The sequence below is a fragment of the Zingiber officinale genome, chromosome 9A, assembly GCF_018446385.1.
Source record: "Zingiber officinale cultivar Zhangliang chromosome 9A, Zo_v1.1, whole genome shotgun sequence".
NCBI classification, from domain to species: Eukaryota; Viridiplantae; Streptophyta; class Magnoliopsida; order Zingiberales; family Zingiberaceae; genus Zingiber; species Zingiber officinale.
Genome location: NC_056002.1, coordinates 91,245,869 through 91,264,149, shown reverse-complemented (window position 1 = coordinate 91,264,149; position 18,281 = coordinate 91,245,869). Strand labels below are relative to the sequence as shown.

Sequence of the window (18,281 nt, the reverse complement as noted above, 5' to 3'; positions counted from 1 at the left end):
TATCCCAAGGCTCCCCCTACACCTACGCTCCCCATGAGCTAGGATTTTTACAACGGGCTTTTTAAGAACCTATCCCAAGGCTCCCCCTACGCAAAGGCACGTTCAGGTTTTCCCAACTAAACCTTACTTCTCCCCCTTTGCCTAACATCCAAAAAGTCCTCCAACAATATCCCAATTGTTGAAAACTTGTCATTCCAATTGACCCTAAACTCGTGTGTTTATCCCCCATGGATTTCATACACTTGTATGAGTTTACTTGGTCAAAATCCAGTGCTGAAAACAATTTCAGACTGGTATCAGTCGACTGCAAGAAGTGCCAGTCGACTGGTCGCTACTGGTTGAGCGAACAGAATGCTTCTGTTTCCAGCCAGTCGACTGCAACTTTTAGCAGTCGACTGGCACAGTTTTTCAGCCTTTTTCAGCATTTCTGACCCAATTTCAGAAATACACCAATAATTCCACAGACCTCCAAAAATCCCCAAATTTTGTGGAGAGGTCTGTTTTAGCCATGTCTACTTGGGAAAAATACATTCAAAAATGTATCTATCACCAATCCCAAGATTGACACAAAACTCAAAACTAGCTAAAAAGTTCAATTGAACCTTGACCTAAAGTCCTAGTTTTAGCTTCCTCTTGATGTATTTGTCCATATTAACCCACAATGCATCCCTAGCATTGGTTTATATGGCATTTATACATCCAAAACCAATTTTCATGCTATATGACCCCAATTGTCATATTTCTTGCATGAAACATAAACTAATTGTGTCAAAGCCCTAGGTTTGAGACTCAAGTCCGTCTCCAAACCACTTGGCACATTCCATGGCTTGTCTAGACTCCCAAGTAAAACCCCCTTGAGATCCATTGGCCATGGGTCCCAAATTGACTCTTTGAGCTCCCCCTAGAGCTCTTAGCCTTAGCCACCTCCCTAGGTGACTCTTCCACAATGGCTATGCCACATCGATCCACCTCCGGTGACACTTGGCCTACAAATGTAACTTTCTTAACCTTGGACACCTTGTCCTTGGTTAATTTCTTCTTACCATTAAATGACTTTTCCTTGCCATTTATTGACTTCTCCTTGCTATAGTTATATGCAACCCTAGCATAAGACTTTCCCTTAGCTTTGGAGGACTCTCTCTTGCCATGATCATGTGCCACCCTAGCACATGATCTCTCATTAGCCTTAGAGGAACTAGATTGGTATCCCAAACCCGATCTATCATTATTGGGTCTTTGACTACCCAACACCATATTTAATCCTTTAGATCCAATAGTGAATCTCTTAAGGAATTTCTCCAAATTATCAAGCTTTAACTTCAAAGCTTGATTCTCCCTCTCTAGGTTCCTAACCCTAGAGTCAACATGTCCACCATGGACATTCCTAGACCTACCCTTTCTAGGCATGTGTCTCCCCTTTTTGGGATTAATGCCTTGGGTCTCCTTAGGTCTATCATTTCTAAATTTATCATGCATAGATTTCCTAGGGTTATGATCCACATTTACCCTATTCCTATCATGATATTTAAATCCAAAATTTTGCATGGGCATACAATGATAATCACAATCATTTCTCCTAGCATGCATGGGAACATGAAAATTTGAATTGCATTTCAAATTAGGGTATACCTCCCTTACCCTTGAAGCTCCCCCTTGACTTGAGCTCCTCTTCTTCTTCTCCCACTTCTTTAGATGCTCCAACTTCTTGAACTCTCCCTTCCTTGAGCATCTTGTGTGGTAGTGTCCAAGTTCTCCACACGTGAAGCATCTAATGTGCTTCTTCTCCTTCTTCTTCCTACAACTCAAATTAGATTCTAAAGGAATTGAATTGAGTTTAGGAGATACCTTCTTCTTACTCATTGGACACCTACTCTTGTAGTGTCCCTTCTCATTACATCCGAAGCAAATTATGTTGTTCTTTGACTTCACTTCGATGGAGGTGCTTGCTATGTTTACTTCCAAGACTTCATCTTCTTCACTTGTCTTGGAATCTTCTTCAATTCTTGAGGATGTAGATGATACCTCATTTTCCTTCTCCTCCTCGGATATTGAGCGTGACTCAACTTCCGTTTGCTCCACCTCCTCTTCTTGAGCTACTAAACCCAACTCCTTGGGCTCCACATCCGATTGGTCCTTCTTCTCCTCTTGGACCACTTCATCACTTTCTTCGGATTTTTCTTCTTCTTCTTGTGTAGGCAAAAATTCCTCCCATGGAAATTTCTTCACTTTACTCTACAATTCATGGGCGTTCTCATATTTACCTACACCACTTATCACATTAGGAGGCAATAAATCAATTAAAATTGCTATTACCTTTGAGTTTGCCTCCGATCGTGAGGTTTGCTCCTCCGTCCAATGTCGTGTTCGGAGCTTCTTCCCTTTCTTGTCTTTAGGGACTTCAAATGGCTCTTCCACCACCATCATTGTGTCCCAATCCGTCTCGAAGAAGTTCTTCATCTTCACCATCCAAAAGGTGATATCCCATAAGCTTCCTCCTTCGAACTTTGGCGGATCTAACAAGCCGGTCATCTTTGCTTCCTCGGCGGTTAGTCCGACGGAGAGCGGCCTTGCTCTGATACCACTTGTAGGGGATCGGAAGGCCGGCTTGAAGGGGGGTTGGATAGATGGCACCCCCAAATCCTTGCTTCCTACACTATTATTAGCTTGCGCAACGGAAATACAAACAAAACAAACAAGCTAAACTAAAACGAAGACAAGAAATGAAATGCAAACCAATACACGTCCGTTTAACATGGTTCGGAGATTAGGGCTCCTACTCCACGGCTGTCCGTAAGGTGGACGATCCCGATCCTTCGGTGGATTACTCCCCGGAAAACTTCCGGCTAGCTCAAACCTCCTTGTGGGTGGAGAAACCTCACCACAACCCTCACAAGAGCTCCTTTGACGCTAGGGCACTGGTAGACTACTAATAGAGATTAACCACCTCTATTTCGTCAACTCAAACCAAGCTCCCAAGCTTTGGTTATATAGGCCACGGGTTGGAAAACCCGCCTACCAGTTGATAACATACAAGTCGAATGATCCTCGATGGAAATTCGACCGTTACATCCCAACGACTCGATTCCAGTCGACTGCCAGTCGACTACTAAAACATGCAATCGACTGCTACAGTACTGCTACAGTAGCGCTACAGTAAAACCCTAAAAACTAGGATTCTACTCCGAGTACAATCTCTCGTGCACTCGTACCCTCACCCTTATGACTCACTTGATGCTTCCTTTGCAGCTTTGACCTTTTACCTTCAAGCCTACTTCCTTTGACTCTCGTCCCTCGGATGCATTCAAGCCCGCGGCTCGTCCCCAATGCCATCCTTCGCGTATGCCTCGAAGTTGCTTCCCTCGGCCCTTGTCCTCGCTGCCTTGTCCATGGTCCCTCAGATGCTCCATCCTTCACCAGACCCGAAGCCGTCAACCTGAGTCACATGTGTATCATGCAAACCTGCACAACTCAAATACACATATCAAATACAAGGGTGAACCTAACTTAAACCCTTTGCCCAAACACCAAAACACATGGTCGCACGGACCATTGGGATTGCTCCAACAGAAGGTGCTTTTCCAAAGCACTGAAGGCGCCTTCCATAGGCAAACTTTTATCCCAAACAGCTCATTTCCTATAGTTGATAAGGTCTAATTTTATCCGACTAAAGGCACCTTTCAAGCTCCCGAAGGTGCCTTCCATTGCCCAACTCAAGGCGCCTTCTATCGCATGGAAGGTGCATCGGGTACTATTCACCTGAGATAATTTGTACTCCTTTCGCTCTGTAAAAAGTGTTAGTCTAGCAAAATAAAGTATAACTTGTAAAACAAAGTTAGCACAATAAAAATAGTATTAATTAGATCATGTCATCTAGACACATATTTAGTTATGGTCTCAATTTAGGTTTTTCAAAATGGGCCTAAATTGGACCAACGCCTATGTCCTCACTGAGTCACTCTCCTCTAGTGACTTACCTCCACTTACCAAATATCAAGTTACTTTCTCAACGTCCAATTTGACCCACCAGGTCTTCTTAGCAAAATCACACATCTGGACTTCGCCAATAGAGAATCGAACATCTTTTCCTACCAGAATCGCACATCCGGACTTCAACCCATTGGGAATCAAACATCCCGACCTCCTACTAGAATCCCATATATGGACTTCGCCAATTAGGAATCGCACATCCCGACTAGACTTCTTGTCTAATGTCTGATCCTCTTGACCCGTCAAGTTAGTCAACCTGCGCATTCGATAACAGGGTTAGATCAACAACACATCTAATTTTAATTCACTTATCATTTATCAAAACTCATATTTGATCATTGGTTCCAATTGCGCCAATAATTAGTTCTTCGGCATCATCCATCTTCACATTCTGGTTCAGGTCTTAACTCAATATTCCCACAAATGACACCAATTTGATCCTTCCAATGAACGTCGATGAGTGAATTATCGGTGAGTTGGCTCTGTTGCTAACTTAATTGTAAATCGTTGAGTAACAAAGAGGATGATGATGTGGTTAGGAGCCTAGATGAACATAAACAAGAAGAAGAGGATTAGAATAATATGTTGGTGCAATTTGCACTAATGATCTAACTCAGATTTTAATGAATAACAAGTGGATTAAAGTTAGAGTGTTTGTAGTCTAATTACTTTATCAAGTGTGTAGGAGCTGAGACATTGACTAGATCCTGGTCTTGAAGAGACAAGATCTAATTACTACTCCTATTTTACTGTATTATGCTAACTTTATTTTATAGAATAAACATATTTTTGTTGTCCAGGACTAACTCTTTTTTGCAGGGAAGAGTGTTTGGATGCTCGAAAGGGATCCGGACGCTCATACCAACCTCGCCAGGGTGGCCTTCCAAGCACCTAGGCGGTTCAGGCACTTGGAGTTGGTCCAGGTGTCTGGACCAGAAATTTCATCCTAAAGCTAAGTTGGAGTGCGACGACTAGTCGAACCCACATCAATGGTCCAAGCATCCTGAGGGGGTCCGAGCGCCCAGAGGTGGATAAACTTGACAGATCAAGTTTCAACAAGAGATCGTCATGTCAACAACGGTCCAGGTACCCGGAATGTGCTTATATAAAGGCCTTTGACCGACAGCTTCAGAAGGACAACTACTACAACTTTCATTCCTGTGCGCTACTTTAAAAAAGCTCTTACAACACTGTAACACTCCACCGACAATCGGACATCAAGCTTTACTTAGTTTTCTTTGTTGTCGATAACTTTTCATTATAGTTCTTTTGAACTATTAGTGATTATCCAACGAAAGTATTCGACGAGTGCAGACCTTGGAGTAGGAGTCGTCGAAGGCTTCAAACCAAGTAAAAAAATTACTTGTGTTAATGTGTGTTTTTATTTTCTTTATTCCGTTGTGTAACTTGTTTTAAATTATTATTTTCGACGAACGCTATTCAAACCCCCCTAGTGTCTCTATGATCCGACATAATGGTTAGGGGTTCCTTGACGTAGCCACTCTGACGCTCAAATTAGAGGATGAAGAAAATGAGTATTAGGGTTTCGATGTACTTAGGTGTGCATATATACCTAGATACAAAAAAGGATTACCTTTTATAAGGAGCCAGAGACTGTTTCCTTCTATTCCTTTTTCCACGTTGCTATTATTTAATTTCTTAAATAATACTTCTCGCCATTGTTTTTTTTTTGAAATAATCTGAAATTTACGTGATGATTATTCTTTTCCCGAAATAATCCAAGATTCACATATGAATTTTTTTTTTTTTTGAAATAGTTCTACGTTCTATGCCACCAAGAGGTCGGGAAGCAAAGGGGCAGTGACCCAAGAGTCGAGAGTGGAGATGCTAAGGAACCGAGAGACCCGAGAATTAAGAGTCTAAGAAAACGAAGATCCGAATAGCCCGAAAGTTAGGGTCGGGAGGCCCTAAACTTTCTTTGTTAGAACTACCTCAATATTTTTTTTTTCAATATTCTCTTATTTATATGACATTTATTGATCATGCTCCGGATCAATTAATATTTTTATACTTTTTGATTCGTTAGTGTTCAACGATTAGTCAATTGAAATCTCATTGTCACCGTCCTTCTAGATCTACAAATTTATCATAAAAAATTTGTATCATGGGAAATAAAAAGGTCATTATTGTGAGCATGCATTTAGTTTAGAGTTTGTAATATTTGGGAAAAAATATTTATACAAAGTAGAGTTGTTATGTCTTTCAATAATATCGCATCACTCGATGTATTTTATATGGACGCACAATATAAATTATGATTTATATTAGACGGAAATTAGTAATAGACAACTCAAAGCTCAATTAATCTTGAGATTCTGAGTTATATAGTTTATACTATATAACTATTTTTAATGACAACTTGAAGTTCATAAAATATTTGTACAATTTTTTTTTAAATGAGATAAACAAGAAAAGTTATTTCACAATAATTGCGTTTGCAACATTAGAAACGTAGATCTCAGGAATTACAATTTTACCTTCCCACACACGCTACCATTAATGCATAACATTATTTATAATTTTATATTAAGAATGTATATCCCATAACGGTAATTTTTGTTGGTAAAAATTTGATCAGTTAGAATTTTTTATCCTCTTATTAGAATATATGCGTGTACATGCATATAATTAATATACACAGATGATATTACTAAAATACCCATGTGTACACTTGCATGTATTGATTCTAGCTGGCCATATTCTGGCCATTTAGTATTACCCATCCCATAAAATCTATGTCGCCGAGCAATCATCGATACTTTATCGTCTAAATGTCACGTATAAATAGGGTGTCAAAAATAAATCGCTATACGAATGGATCTGAAAAATATTAAATTTAGATTAGAAGTTTTTAGATTTAGGCCGGATTTGAATTGAAGGATTTTTAGGTTGAAGATTTTTAAATCGGATTCAGATTAATCCGGGTTTACTCGGGTTGACATAAATTTAGGTTTAAGTAGGTTTTTAGGGTTAAATCAAACTTTAATTTAAAAATTAAGATACTCAATATCAATCTTACTTTGATAATAATGAAATATTGAGATAAAAATAAAAAATATATAAAAAAATAATAAAAAAAAGTCATTTTAATTGGGTCATTAGGGTCGGATTCGAGTTGGTCGGATTCAAATTCGGATTTAGGGGTTTCATAATTGAGTTCGGGTTAAAAATTTTTATAAATTTTATTTTCAACTCATTCGATCCATTCAAATTGATAACCCTACATAAAAATAGTTCTTAGATTATATTTGTAGCTTGGCCTCTAGGGTTGGCTCAGTTGGTAAGTGTATAAAATAATGATTGTAATAGTTGGGAGGTCGAAACTCGACAGGGGATTTCATCATCTCTATGGACCTCACTCATGCACTTGTTAATTTCAGTTTCTGTTGAACTCTCTCCTAATGGTGTTGGACGATCATGAGTCAGTCACTAGTATGGTGGTACCACATTTAGATTATGCTCGTAGGGAGTTGATATGCTTTTGACTCATCGTTCGTCTCGCTTGTCCGTGACTTAGTGATCGAGACATGTGAAAGTGATCCGGATGTTCTAAAGTGAATGCATTCGAAATGCCCATAACACTTCCAAACGCCCCGGCTATCCAATCATAGATGAACTAGACAGACTACTCAATCACGAATGAGCGGGACGGACAGCGAATCAGAGAGTATATCACTCCCTTGAATTTGTATATTATGGTATATATTAAATATATAACATACATAATAATAATTATTAACTAACTTTCTACTTAAATAGTACAATAATATCCTTTCATTTAAAAGTAGTTGTGATATAAGAGTATTTATTTTTTAAATTAATACAATTAAACATATAAAAATCCAAACTGTAACTGCAAACTAGATATATTTAAAAAAAAACCAAAGTACAAACCCTTATTTCGTTGAATTGGATTCGGTTCGATTGAGTTTGGACCAGATGGACCATTCACATATCTACAGGTTCGCAGTGGGCCGCGTGTTAGGAAACCGGTTGCGTCGCTTAACCTTTTCGCACTTTGGGCAGTGGAGTCGGTGCTGGCACCGTTACGTGTCCTTCGACGAACAGACTGTAAACCGGGGGCACACGATTCTTGCAGACTTGCACGGTAACGATCGTTGCAACTTGCAGGTCCTTAAATCCGTCTCTTCTTACAGCGAAGCATCAGATTCGTTCCTCGCCTCCTCACCGTCTACTTCCTCGTCCAAAAATGGCGGAGAACGGAACCAGCGTGGAGGAGAGCGAGGGGAACGGGGAAAGCGACAGATTGGCGGACTCCCCCCAGGGTAATCGTCGCGGTTTTTGCTTCCTATTTTTGTGGTTTGGATACTGGTCCTCTGGCTTCGTATTGGCGGCTGGAATTTTTTTGTGAGCAGTGTTTTGGAGATCTAGTGGATTGGTCGTGTGTGGCGATTCTATTGATAGGTTTTCGTGTGAAAGGGAACTTTTAATTTGGCATTGATGATGGGGCAAATGACCGAGTGGATTCTGAAGAATCGTTGTTTGCTGGATGGTTATTGCATTAATCATCGGGCAAGTAACTGAGTGGATTTGGTCCCATAAGGATGCATGTAATTCTTCTTAGCGTCGGGCTCTCGTGAAGCCTGTCAGTTCAAACTTTTTTTTTTTTAAAATACTGATTCCGCTGGTTTTACGTTGTGATACTGTTGCTCGATGTTGCACCAACTATTTTTTTCAAGGTCTACTGCTAGTTCATTGATCTATCAAATATTGTTGATAGGGAAAACCATTGGGAGTAGAAGTTATTAAGCAGACGATAGAGAAATAGTTAATCAATGAATCAATAACCCCTTTTGTCATCATGTCTCTTTACTATGTTCAAAGTGATTAACTTATCAAGCAGGCGATAGCGGACTAGTTATTAAATGAACCCTTTTGTGTCATGTCTCTTTACAAGGTTGTTATTCCCTTCTTACCAAGCAGGCGATAGTGATTTATTGTTAGTGTTGATGCTGCAGTGTTGTTTCCTTTCTTATCAATACAGTCAAGCAGTTACTCCAGTAGGCATGCTGATTAAAACATGAAAAAATCTTCATGGCTACTATACTTAATGGGTGTATTAACGCTCCTCAATACTTTGGCTTTTGGTTGTTGGCATGTTGTTTATTTCTTATTTATTTGCAACTATTCTCCATTTTTAAGGATGCTGACTAGTTGATGTAGATACACACTGTACTTGTTATACAATTTTGTACTAATTGACCTGTGGAGTGTGGACCCACTAAATGAGCGCTGTTATATGATCAAATAACAGAAAATTTAAGCGCTAATAATAAATCATACATGCTATATGAAGATTATTGAAGGGAGCCTTGGCTCAACGGTAAAGTTATTGCTTTGTGACTAAAAGGTCACGAGTTCGAATTCTATAAACAACCTGCAAAAAGCAGGGTAAGGCTACGCACAATGGATTCTTCCCCGGGACCCCGCATAGCAGGAGCTTCGTGCACCAGGCTGCCCTATATGAAGATTATTAGTGCCAGTGTCGTACTTAGATTGTGAAATGTTACACCACTACACATTTCCTGCTATCTTATATGGTAACTGGGCTTCTAGAAGTTTAGGAGGACATTTGTATGCACAGAGGAAATGAAGATGGAAATATATATATATATATATATAGAGAGAGAGAGAGAGAGAGAATTGGATAATGAATGGGCTCAGATAATGAATTGGATAATGCTGGTTGTGGTCAGATAACAGATGCAGAATTACTATTATAATTATAGACATCCACAAATGGGAAGTGCAAATATCTGAATTTTGTTTTAAATCAAATATTTGATGTATTACAATGATATACACCAGTATTTTCTATTTGTTGTTTCAGTCGATAGAGGACTTCCTAGGGCAAATACTATGCCGGGTGGAATAACAGAATGTGCTGAAAAATCAGAAGCTCCTTTACAAAAAGAGAACCTAGAAAGGTCAAGAACTGAGAAACGTAGACAGAATCCCCATGAAGACCCAACGGCTAAATTGTTCAGTGATAAGGTTCCTGATAAAGAAAAGGTTTGGTTTTTCTTTCACTCTTCTTGTGAATGTATCTTTGTCATAGCATTTGGTTGATGTGAGACTGTGACTGTTGTTTTTGTAATGCTGCAAGCCTACAACACCATTTAGTGCTGTCTTGATTATATATATTTCTCTTGACTTAGTAACCAAGAGTCAGGACTTATTGTTTGCTATCTTTGCATTTTTCAGCTTGATCAATCAGAACACAATTTTCTAGGGATGAGAGATGTAAAACGTTAAAGCAAATATCAGATATGAACTATGTTATTAATGTTTGATTGTAGATTGTCCATCTTCAACTTTTTTGAACTATGTTTAGCTTCTAATCATTTAGCTTTTGGAATAACTTTAGATGTCATAAAAAGGGGAAATTAAAAACTTGCCACATATTTATCATCATCATTTGGATTTTGTCAATTTTTTCTTAAATTCTTAATAACTGTTCTTTTGTCTAGGTATACTTGTGTTTTTCTTCTCCCATTTTTCCTTTTCTTAAAGGTTGCTTCATGTTGCCTTTCCAAGGCAATTTGTTTTTTTATAAATTTATTTTCATCTATTATCTTGCTTGGTACAGATCAGGGTACTAAATCGAATAGCTACAGTCAAAGATGATGGAACTGTTGTTGTTGAGGTTCCTAGCAATCTTGAAACTGCACACTCAGAATTGGGGTCAGAGAATCGAAATGGTGAAGCGCCTGATGATGAGCCATTTGATTTGATAGATACCCAATACCGACCTCCTATGCAGATAGTCATCCTTATTGTTGGTACACGAGGTGATGTACAACCATTTGTCGCTATTGGAAAATGCTTGCAGGTTAGCTATCTCAATATTTAGTCTCAAGATTCATTTTCGTCAGCAAGGCGGCTCAATTCAACCCAATCCACTATATGATTGAATTTGAACTTTTAGAAGCACTCAATAGTAATACTTAGGTTTATTTGTTTTTAACACTAGTGTGTTTCACATGCACAATTAACTCCAGTACTCCTGTTGCCCAACACCCACATAATCACCTCAAATTTCGCTCCTGGAGTTTCCACTAGGATCTCAGACTGTTAGATGAATCAAACCATTGACCATTTCAATATTTTTCTATGCTTCTTTGCCAAGGTTCCAAGACACTTTTTCTGACAGTGTTTTATTACCTGTCACTTAACATCCTTTCTATTTCTTTTCATGAAAGTTTCTTCCTTGGCAATTTTGTGAACTTCAATGGAAACTTGTCATTTCAGAGCACGATGAAAAGTAACATGACGGCTTTGGGAATCCTTTTAAGATTTCTTTCTCAGCAATGCTGTTTGTGCCTCCACAATCAACAGAAAGTCATTTAACACTATGGTGTCGAGCATTGTTTCTGATGTATGCAGTACAGCAAACATATTTATATGCTAATGGCACATACTGTGTTTTTAGCACAAAGCCACGTGTGTACCAGATCATTTTAGCTTTTATTAGGTTTCATCTATTCAAAGCTCTTATTTCCATTTGTGATAGCAATTAGAGAAGTGTTGGACCCAAAAAGAAAACCAAGGGAGGCTAAATAAATAAGTCAAAAGAGGATAGTATGGAGTAGGTCACACATTTATCAAGTCAGTAGTTGGAAACATCTTTACCAACTAGGTAGTGGACTGCCATTCAAAAGAATTATGGTGCCATTGGCCAAAAGGAAAGAAGGATGTCTATATTAAAAATCTAAAACTAAATTTATGTAGAATATGAGCTCTTATCGAGTGTTGCTGCCAAAGTTATTTAATTTGTAGTTCCAACAAAGAAAGATATTACAGTAAATAACCAAAATATTGTCACATAGTGCCATCTAAAACTTTTTTTTGTTTCAAAATTTTTAAATAAAAAATGGACACACTTATGTTCAAAGAAGCGGGATTCATTGATCCTGAAGCTCTTTCTGTTAGGTCAATAGGTTGAGTACACTTATCTATCTTTCCCCTCTCTTTTTAGCTCACTGCAGTGCTGCTATTGTTTCTTCTTCTTCTCATATTCTTTCCTTTTCTTCAGCAATGTCAGATTGGTTGCTAACATGTTTTTCTTGTATTCTAACAAGATGGCCAAATACATCCTAACTACAAAGTTCCATGAGTTAATAAATGACAAAGAAGTGTCTGGGGCTGAGCTAGTTTATTCAATGTAACAGTTTGCCGATGTATTTTGGTAAACCTTTGATCTCGAAAGGTTCTAATGCATGCTGGTAATAGAAAGTTATTTTACTACTTCATGCATTACTGCAATCCTCATTTGAATAGCTTTTGCAGTAGCCACATATAAATTATACCCCACGGGACAGCAATCAGTGTCTATACTTCAAATAAAGAATATTCAAGGACTAAGTTTTCAGCCCTTCATTTATAGAATTGTTGGTGGAGGTGATTTGTTTACACGATCGGGCCATTTCTGAAGTCAGAAAAATGTGTGGTCCGTGTTTCAATTATAATTTGGAAAAATGGAGGAAATCAATTTTTTTTTTCATTCCAGTTAGATTATATTAGAATAAATTTATCAGAAACTATTTTTCTCTCTGTGAAAAGATTTCCATTTTTTTTGTTAGATTCAGTGTCAGGTTCATTAGCTCATTATTTAATTTTTCAAGGAGAAGTTATAACATATAATATTTTAGTATCTGATCTCTTGTTTACATCAGCATCACTCCAATGGATTAAACTCATTTCAGGATTATGGACATCGTGTTAGACTAGCAACTCATGCAAATTTCAAGGAGTTTGTATTGACTGCTGGCCTGGAATTTTATCCTCTAGGTGGAGACCCTAAGATTCTTGCTGAATGTATGAACACGAACTGTTGCTGTTATCGACATTGATTGTGCATGTATTCCAATAGTTTCTCATCTTTTCTTTGTTTATGGATTGCCAACTTTCCAGATATGGTGAAGAATAAAGGTTTCTTACCTTCTGCACCTTCGGAAATATCTATCCAACGTAAACAGATTCGGGAAATTATCTTTTCTTTGCTCCCAGCATGCAAGGATCCTGATGTTGACACTGGTATCCCTTTCAAAGCAGATGCTATAATTGCAAATCCACCTGCTTATGGTTAGATTTCATCTGAATCTCAATGCAATCAGCTGAAAGTAACTTTTCTGTTTTTCTTCTCTCGGCCATTGATATCTTGCACCAAGTTTACTTATTAATTTTTAGTAATGAATAAAAAGTATTTATGTTCTTTGCGCATGCAGTCTAATACTGATCTGTTGACAGTTGCCTTGTGATATTATAGCCGACATTTTTGCAAAGTAAATGTTTTACTTTCCTAAGACAAAAATGAAACAAGGATAATGAGTCATGTGGGCAATTCAAATGAGAAATGGCTATTCCCAAGGGACAGTAATTTCAGTGTGCAATTAATTAGCAATGGAATTAGATTGCAGATTGCAACACCTAACTTAATTCATATAACTGATTGTCTTCAAGGCCAACCAGAACATGCCAGAGAGTGGTATTCTGAAAAAAAAAACTTGAAGGCCAACCAGAACATGCCAGAGCGTGGTATTCTCAGCATCATCATCGCCATCTTCATCTTCTTCTTCCAGCATCATGTTCTTCCCTGATCAGTGCCGATGGCAACAATCCATCATCATCTTCTTGTAAAGCGCTTGAGACTAATTTGCACTTTGATAAAGCAATATCAAAATCTTGTCCTTCTTGATTGGACGGTTTAAAATCATCTTCTTCTAAATTGCTTGGTTGAGACATTTGTAATTTGATAAAGCAATGTCAAAGATGTTGGAAGGTTGAAAACATCAGTGTTGAACCATTCACAGCAGACAATAACAACCATCATCTTACTCTAATCACATATCCATATTCTTAACCATTTCAAGCTACAACAAAAAAACAACTATCTTGTTACTGAACTTCACATGATTAACGCCCATTGTTTTTTTGTGTCTTTTCTGGTCTCATTTAGTTGCTATAATTTGTTCTCAATGGGTTGGTTACTTGCATTAATTATTCCTGTGATTTTCTAATGTGCCATCTCGCCCTCATCTGATTGGTTTTTGTAGTTTATTTTTCATAAGTTAGTGATTTGTTAGTTTTTCAAGTTGAAATTTCCTCTAACTATCAATCTGGATGGATGATTGATCAGGACATACACATGTGGCTGAGGCATTGAACATACCGATTCACATATTTTTCACAATGCCATGGACGTGAGATATTATCTTCCTTTTCTCTCTGATACTGTTTCAGTATGCTGATACTTTAGAAATAGTAATTCTCTAATGGCAGTATATGCACAACCTCTTTAGATGAGAGCTGTTTAATGCTTTTCTGTTTCCTGATTTCAGGCCAACTAGTGAATTTCCACATCCTCTTTCCCGTGTCAAGCAACCTGCTGGATATAGGGTAAGAGAAATCAACTGGCACTTTAATCTGGTCTGTTATTACTTTTCTATATGTTTGCATATGTAACCTAATTACCTAAATCAATAACGTGTCATTGTTCTAAAAAGCAGTCTACATTGCATGCCATTGTTCTAGAAAGTTGTCTATAAAGACACGAGCATGTGCATGCTTAATCTCATTGCCTGCATATGCAAATGCAACTATATAGTGCTTTAATCTTCAATTGAACCCCCAATATCAAACTGACTTATTAGTTTGACCCAATTTAGTCCCATCTATACAATAAATTAGACCAGAAAATGAAAATCTTGGATTATCTTTTCTTTAATATAAATATAAAGAATCAATAGAATAAGAAGGTAAAATTTTCCCAAGAACTAATGAGTTATCTCCATGAAAAGTCCCCAGTTTGACTTTTGCTTCCTAAAGAGGGATATGATGATTTCATTGAATCCGATGATAACTATGCTTCCTAAAGCATATTGTTTGGCAATTTCTGCACATCAGCTGATGTAGTTTTTTTGCATAAGCACTGCATGATTTGTTTATTTTTAAGTGTTAAAAACTCAAGCCACGTGTATTTTGTATCTTTATGTGTGTGTTACCTTTTCTTATGACAGTTTATTTTGATTAAATTCTTAATAATTAAATTATTTTTTAATGACTCCAAACCCATGATTGCATATATTGACCTTACCACATGAAGCCGGCGAAGCTGGCATTCTTCTGTGTTGCAATTTGACATCTGATATTGAAATAGAGTTACATAATTGCATTTTTATTATCATATTGTATAATCCCTTAGCAATCTGCCAGTGTTCTCTTTTAGTATGTATGTTGAAGTTTATATTCCATGCGTCATTTTGGAGTTGTTATCGTTTTTTCCCTAATTAGCCTTATTCCTTTTTTGAATATCCAGGTCATAAAAATATACCTATTCATGATTTATGAGTTTTGTTTTGTGCAGCTATCATATCAAATTGTCGATTCAATGATTTGGCTTGGAATACGGGATATGATAAATGAATTCAGGAAAAAAAGATTGAAACTGCGACCTGTGACTTACTTGAGTGGTTCACAAGCTTCTACTTCTGACATACCTCATGGGTATATCTGGAGCCCCCATCTTGTTCCAAAACCAAAAGGTCTCTCTGTCTTTAACATCAGTTCAATCTTTTGGCCTGAATGCTCTAAACACATGTATAGTGGATAAAAATCTCTTAAGCAAAATTAATAGCTCAGCTTTTTGAGGTTGGGTTCTTAGTGTCTTTCATATTCTTTTTATGTCAACTAGCAAAAATGTCAATTTTATTATAGTAAATTCACCCAGTCATCATCAGCAATGTATTTGATATGGCTGGCTTCAGTGTGATGATTCATGATTGTGGTTACTCATTTTCAGATTGGGGCCCTAAAATTGACGTGGTTGGGTTTTGCTTCCTTGACCTTGCATCCACGTATGAACCTCCTAAAGAACTTGTGGAATGGCTTGGAGCTGGTGAAAAGCCTATCTATATTGGGTTTGGTAGTCTTGTATGTTCATTTTGTTATTATTAAATGCTTTAGTATCTCTTAAATCACTATACTTGCTCTCTTATAAAATTTTGTTTTTCTAACATGTCCATTGTAAACATCTCCATTGATTTTATTTTGCATTTTATCCCGCCATATGGTTGGTATTCTCTGACTCAGAAAATATATGTACACCCAATGTGTCATGTGGTTTAGTGACACTACATGTACCCCGATTTTCTCCCCTAGAATATCCACTTTAGCACATAGTTGTCTATTTAATCAAATTTAACATCAGTTAATGCACATCTTTATTTTATCTAAATGACTCTTTGATCAGATATGTTTGTTAAAAACATAAAACTAAAAGACTCCTAGATAAGCAAGACTTCTATAATGTTCTAAAAAATCTAGTACTCAAGATTTTTTAAATTAACTTTAGCTATGTGTGCCTTTATTTCATAAAAAGGATTTTTCAACTCTATGTATATATAACCTTTGAATGTATGTTTTATTTTTCTCAATTATGAGGAGTCCATGTTTGACATTTAGGACAGTTATTAATTTCTTTATGAATCCTCTCCTGTTATGCAAACTCTTCCTATTTATTTACATTCAGTCTTATATGAAGCTTCATGAATATGATCGTAGTCCTTTGTTTTTTGGGAAATTTCATGGATTCTTTGATTTGAATGTTTTCTGCAAGTATAGCCTGTTCAAGAACCGCAAAAAATGACCGAGATAATTGTGGAAGCATTGAAAATAACTGGACAAAGAGGCATCATTAACAAGGGATGGGGTGGACTTGGGAATTGTAAGCTTATTTTGCATGACTGATTTATTTGTTTTTTTCTTAAACAGTTTTTTTAAAATGTTTTTTAAAATTTTGTTTTTTATTAGTGGCAGAACCAAAGGACTACGTTTATCTACTGGATAATGTTCCTCATGATTGGTTGTTCCTGCAGTGCAAGGCAGTGGTACGCTTTTTGATATGCCATTTTCATGTGGTCTCTGATTTTGGCTTGCGCATTGGATCCATGAATGTGTCCTAGCAAGCCGAAAATATATAACTACTTGATCGGCAATCTTTTACTTTATTTTTAACAAGTTGCTGTGTTTTGTGTGCTCAGGTGCACCATGGTGGAGCTGGAACAACAGCTGCTGGGCTTAAGGCTGCTGTACTTCCTCTACACCTCTCTTCTTCTTTGTGTAATAGCAGTCTACAATAACATTTCGCCTAACATTAATGTTGGCTTTGTAGTGCCCAACTACTATTGTACCATTCTTCGGCGATCAACCTTTCTGGGGCGATCGAGTGCATGCTAGAGGGCTTGGACCACCACCCATCCCCGTTGAACAATTTTCGCTGCAAAAGTTGGTGGATTCTATAAGGTTCATGATGGACCCAAAGGTGCGTGCAAGCTTGAACTTAAGTGTTTTTTTTTACTACGTTGAACTCCATGCTGGAAAGAAAAAAAAAATGTAGGTGAAGGAAAATGCAGTAGAACTGGCTAAGGCTATGGAAACAGAAGATGGTGTTTCAGGAGCAGTGAAAGCATTCTTAAAACATCTTCCCAAAAAGAAGCCGCCCCAGGCTGCAGTTGAAGCACCGGGCATATTCGGTCCTTTGCTTGGCCCTTTTAGAAGATGTTTTGGTTGTTCCTAAATCTTCATGTTCTCTCCCAGATCGTGTATAAATTGGTCTCTCTCGGTTATGTAATTTTGTATGTATAAGGTTATGGTTGTATCATCCTCTTTATTTCCTATCACAAGGTTATTATTCATAATGCTTGATATAAAGCACTGATCGAACTCTTGTTCTAAACCCTAGTGCTCATCAATTTTCTTTATCAATCATGGATTTTCCCTTATGATTAATGAACGAAGATTTTTTACATTTCTTTATGCAATGAAAAGAATAATTTTTCCCTTGAGGGCGTTGGAAGATGGTGCCAACGACTCATCTGACGAATAGTTGGAATCGTTTATTGCAGCTGAACCCTCAGCCTGCAGGGTGCTGGCAAACCCCACGATGCACTGATGAACAGTCTAAGAATGTGATCTGATACTGGGGCAGAAATTGGCAAAATGTGCAAGGAGAGTGAATTCAGAGTTTTGGTGGATGCTAACCGTGAAAGAATAATCTTCTATGATGCATTCCAGACGAAACTTCTCAGTAGCCTTGAAATCTTTGGATTGCATTACTTATTTTTCCTTGCGAAGACTAATTTTCTGAGAGCTCATTTTGGAACATTGAGTGAAAGTGAAACCCTCTCCAGTGAGCTTTGTATTGCCGATCCCTGTTATCAAGTGAAAGATGAAGTTACAATAGTTAACTCAAC

The 18,281-nt window shown here is 37.5% G+C and overlaps 1 protein-coding gene across 1 annotated transcript; it reads left to right on the top strand.

Moving 5' to 3' along the window:
* The first annotated feature begins 8,031 nt into the window (after positions 1 to 8,031).
* Positions 8,032 to 17,810, top strand: LOC122020005 (sterol 3-beta-glucosyltransferase UGT80A2-like). Its single transcript, XM_042577694.1, has 14 exons — positions 8,032 to 8,294; positions 9,860 to 10,041; positions 10,619 to 10,861; positions 12,735 to 12,846; positions 12,943 to 13,113; positions 14,168 to 14,231; positions 14,370 to 14,427; positions 15,395 to 15,572; positions 15,830 to 15,960; positions 16,651 to 16,753; positions 16,840 to 16,916; positions 17,070 to 17,117; positions 17,201 to 17,350; positions 17,426 to 17,810. Exons 1-14 carry the CDS (start codon positions 8,219 to 8,221, stop codon positions 17,603 to 17,605), a joined length of 1,773 nt encoding a protein of 590 aa, XP_042433628.1. The 5' UTR covers positions 8,032 to 8,218; the 3' UTR covers positions 17,606 to 17,810.
* The last annotated feature ends 471 nt before the right edge of the window (positions 17,811 to 18,281 follow it).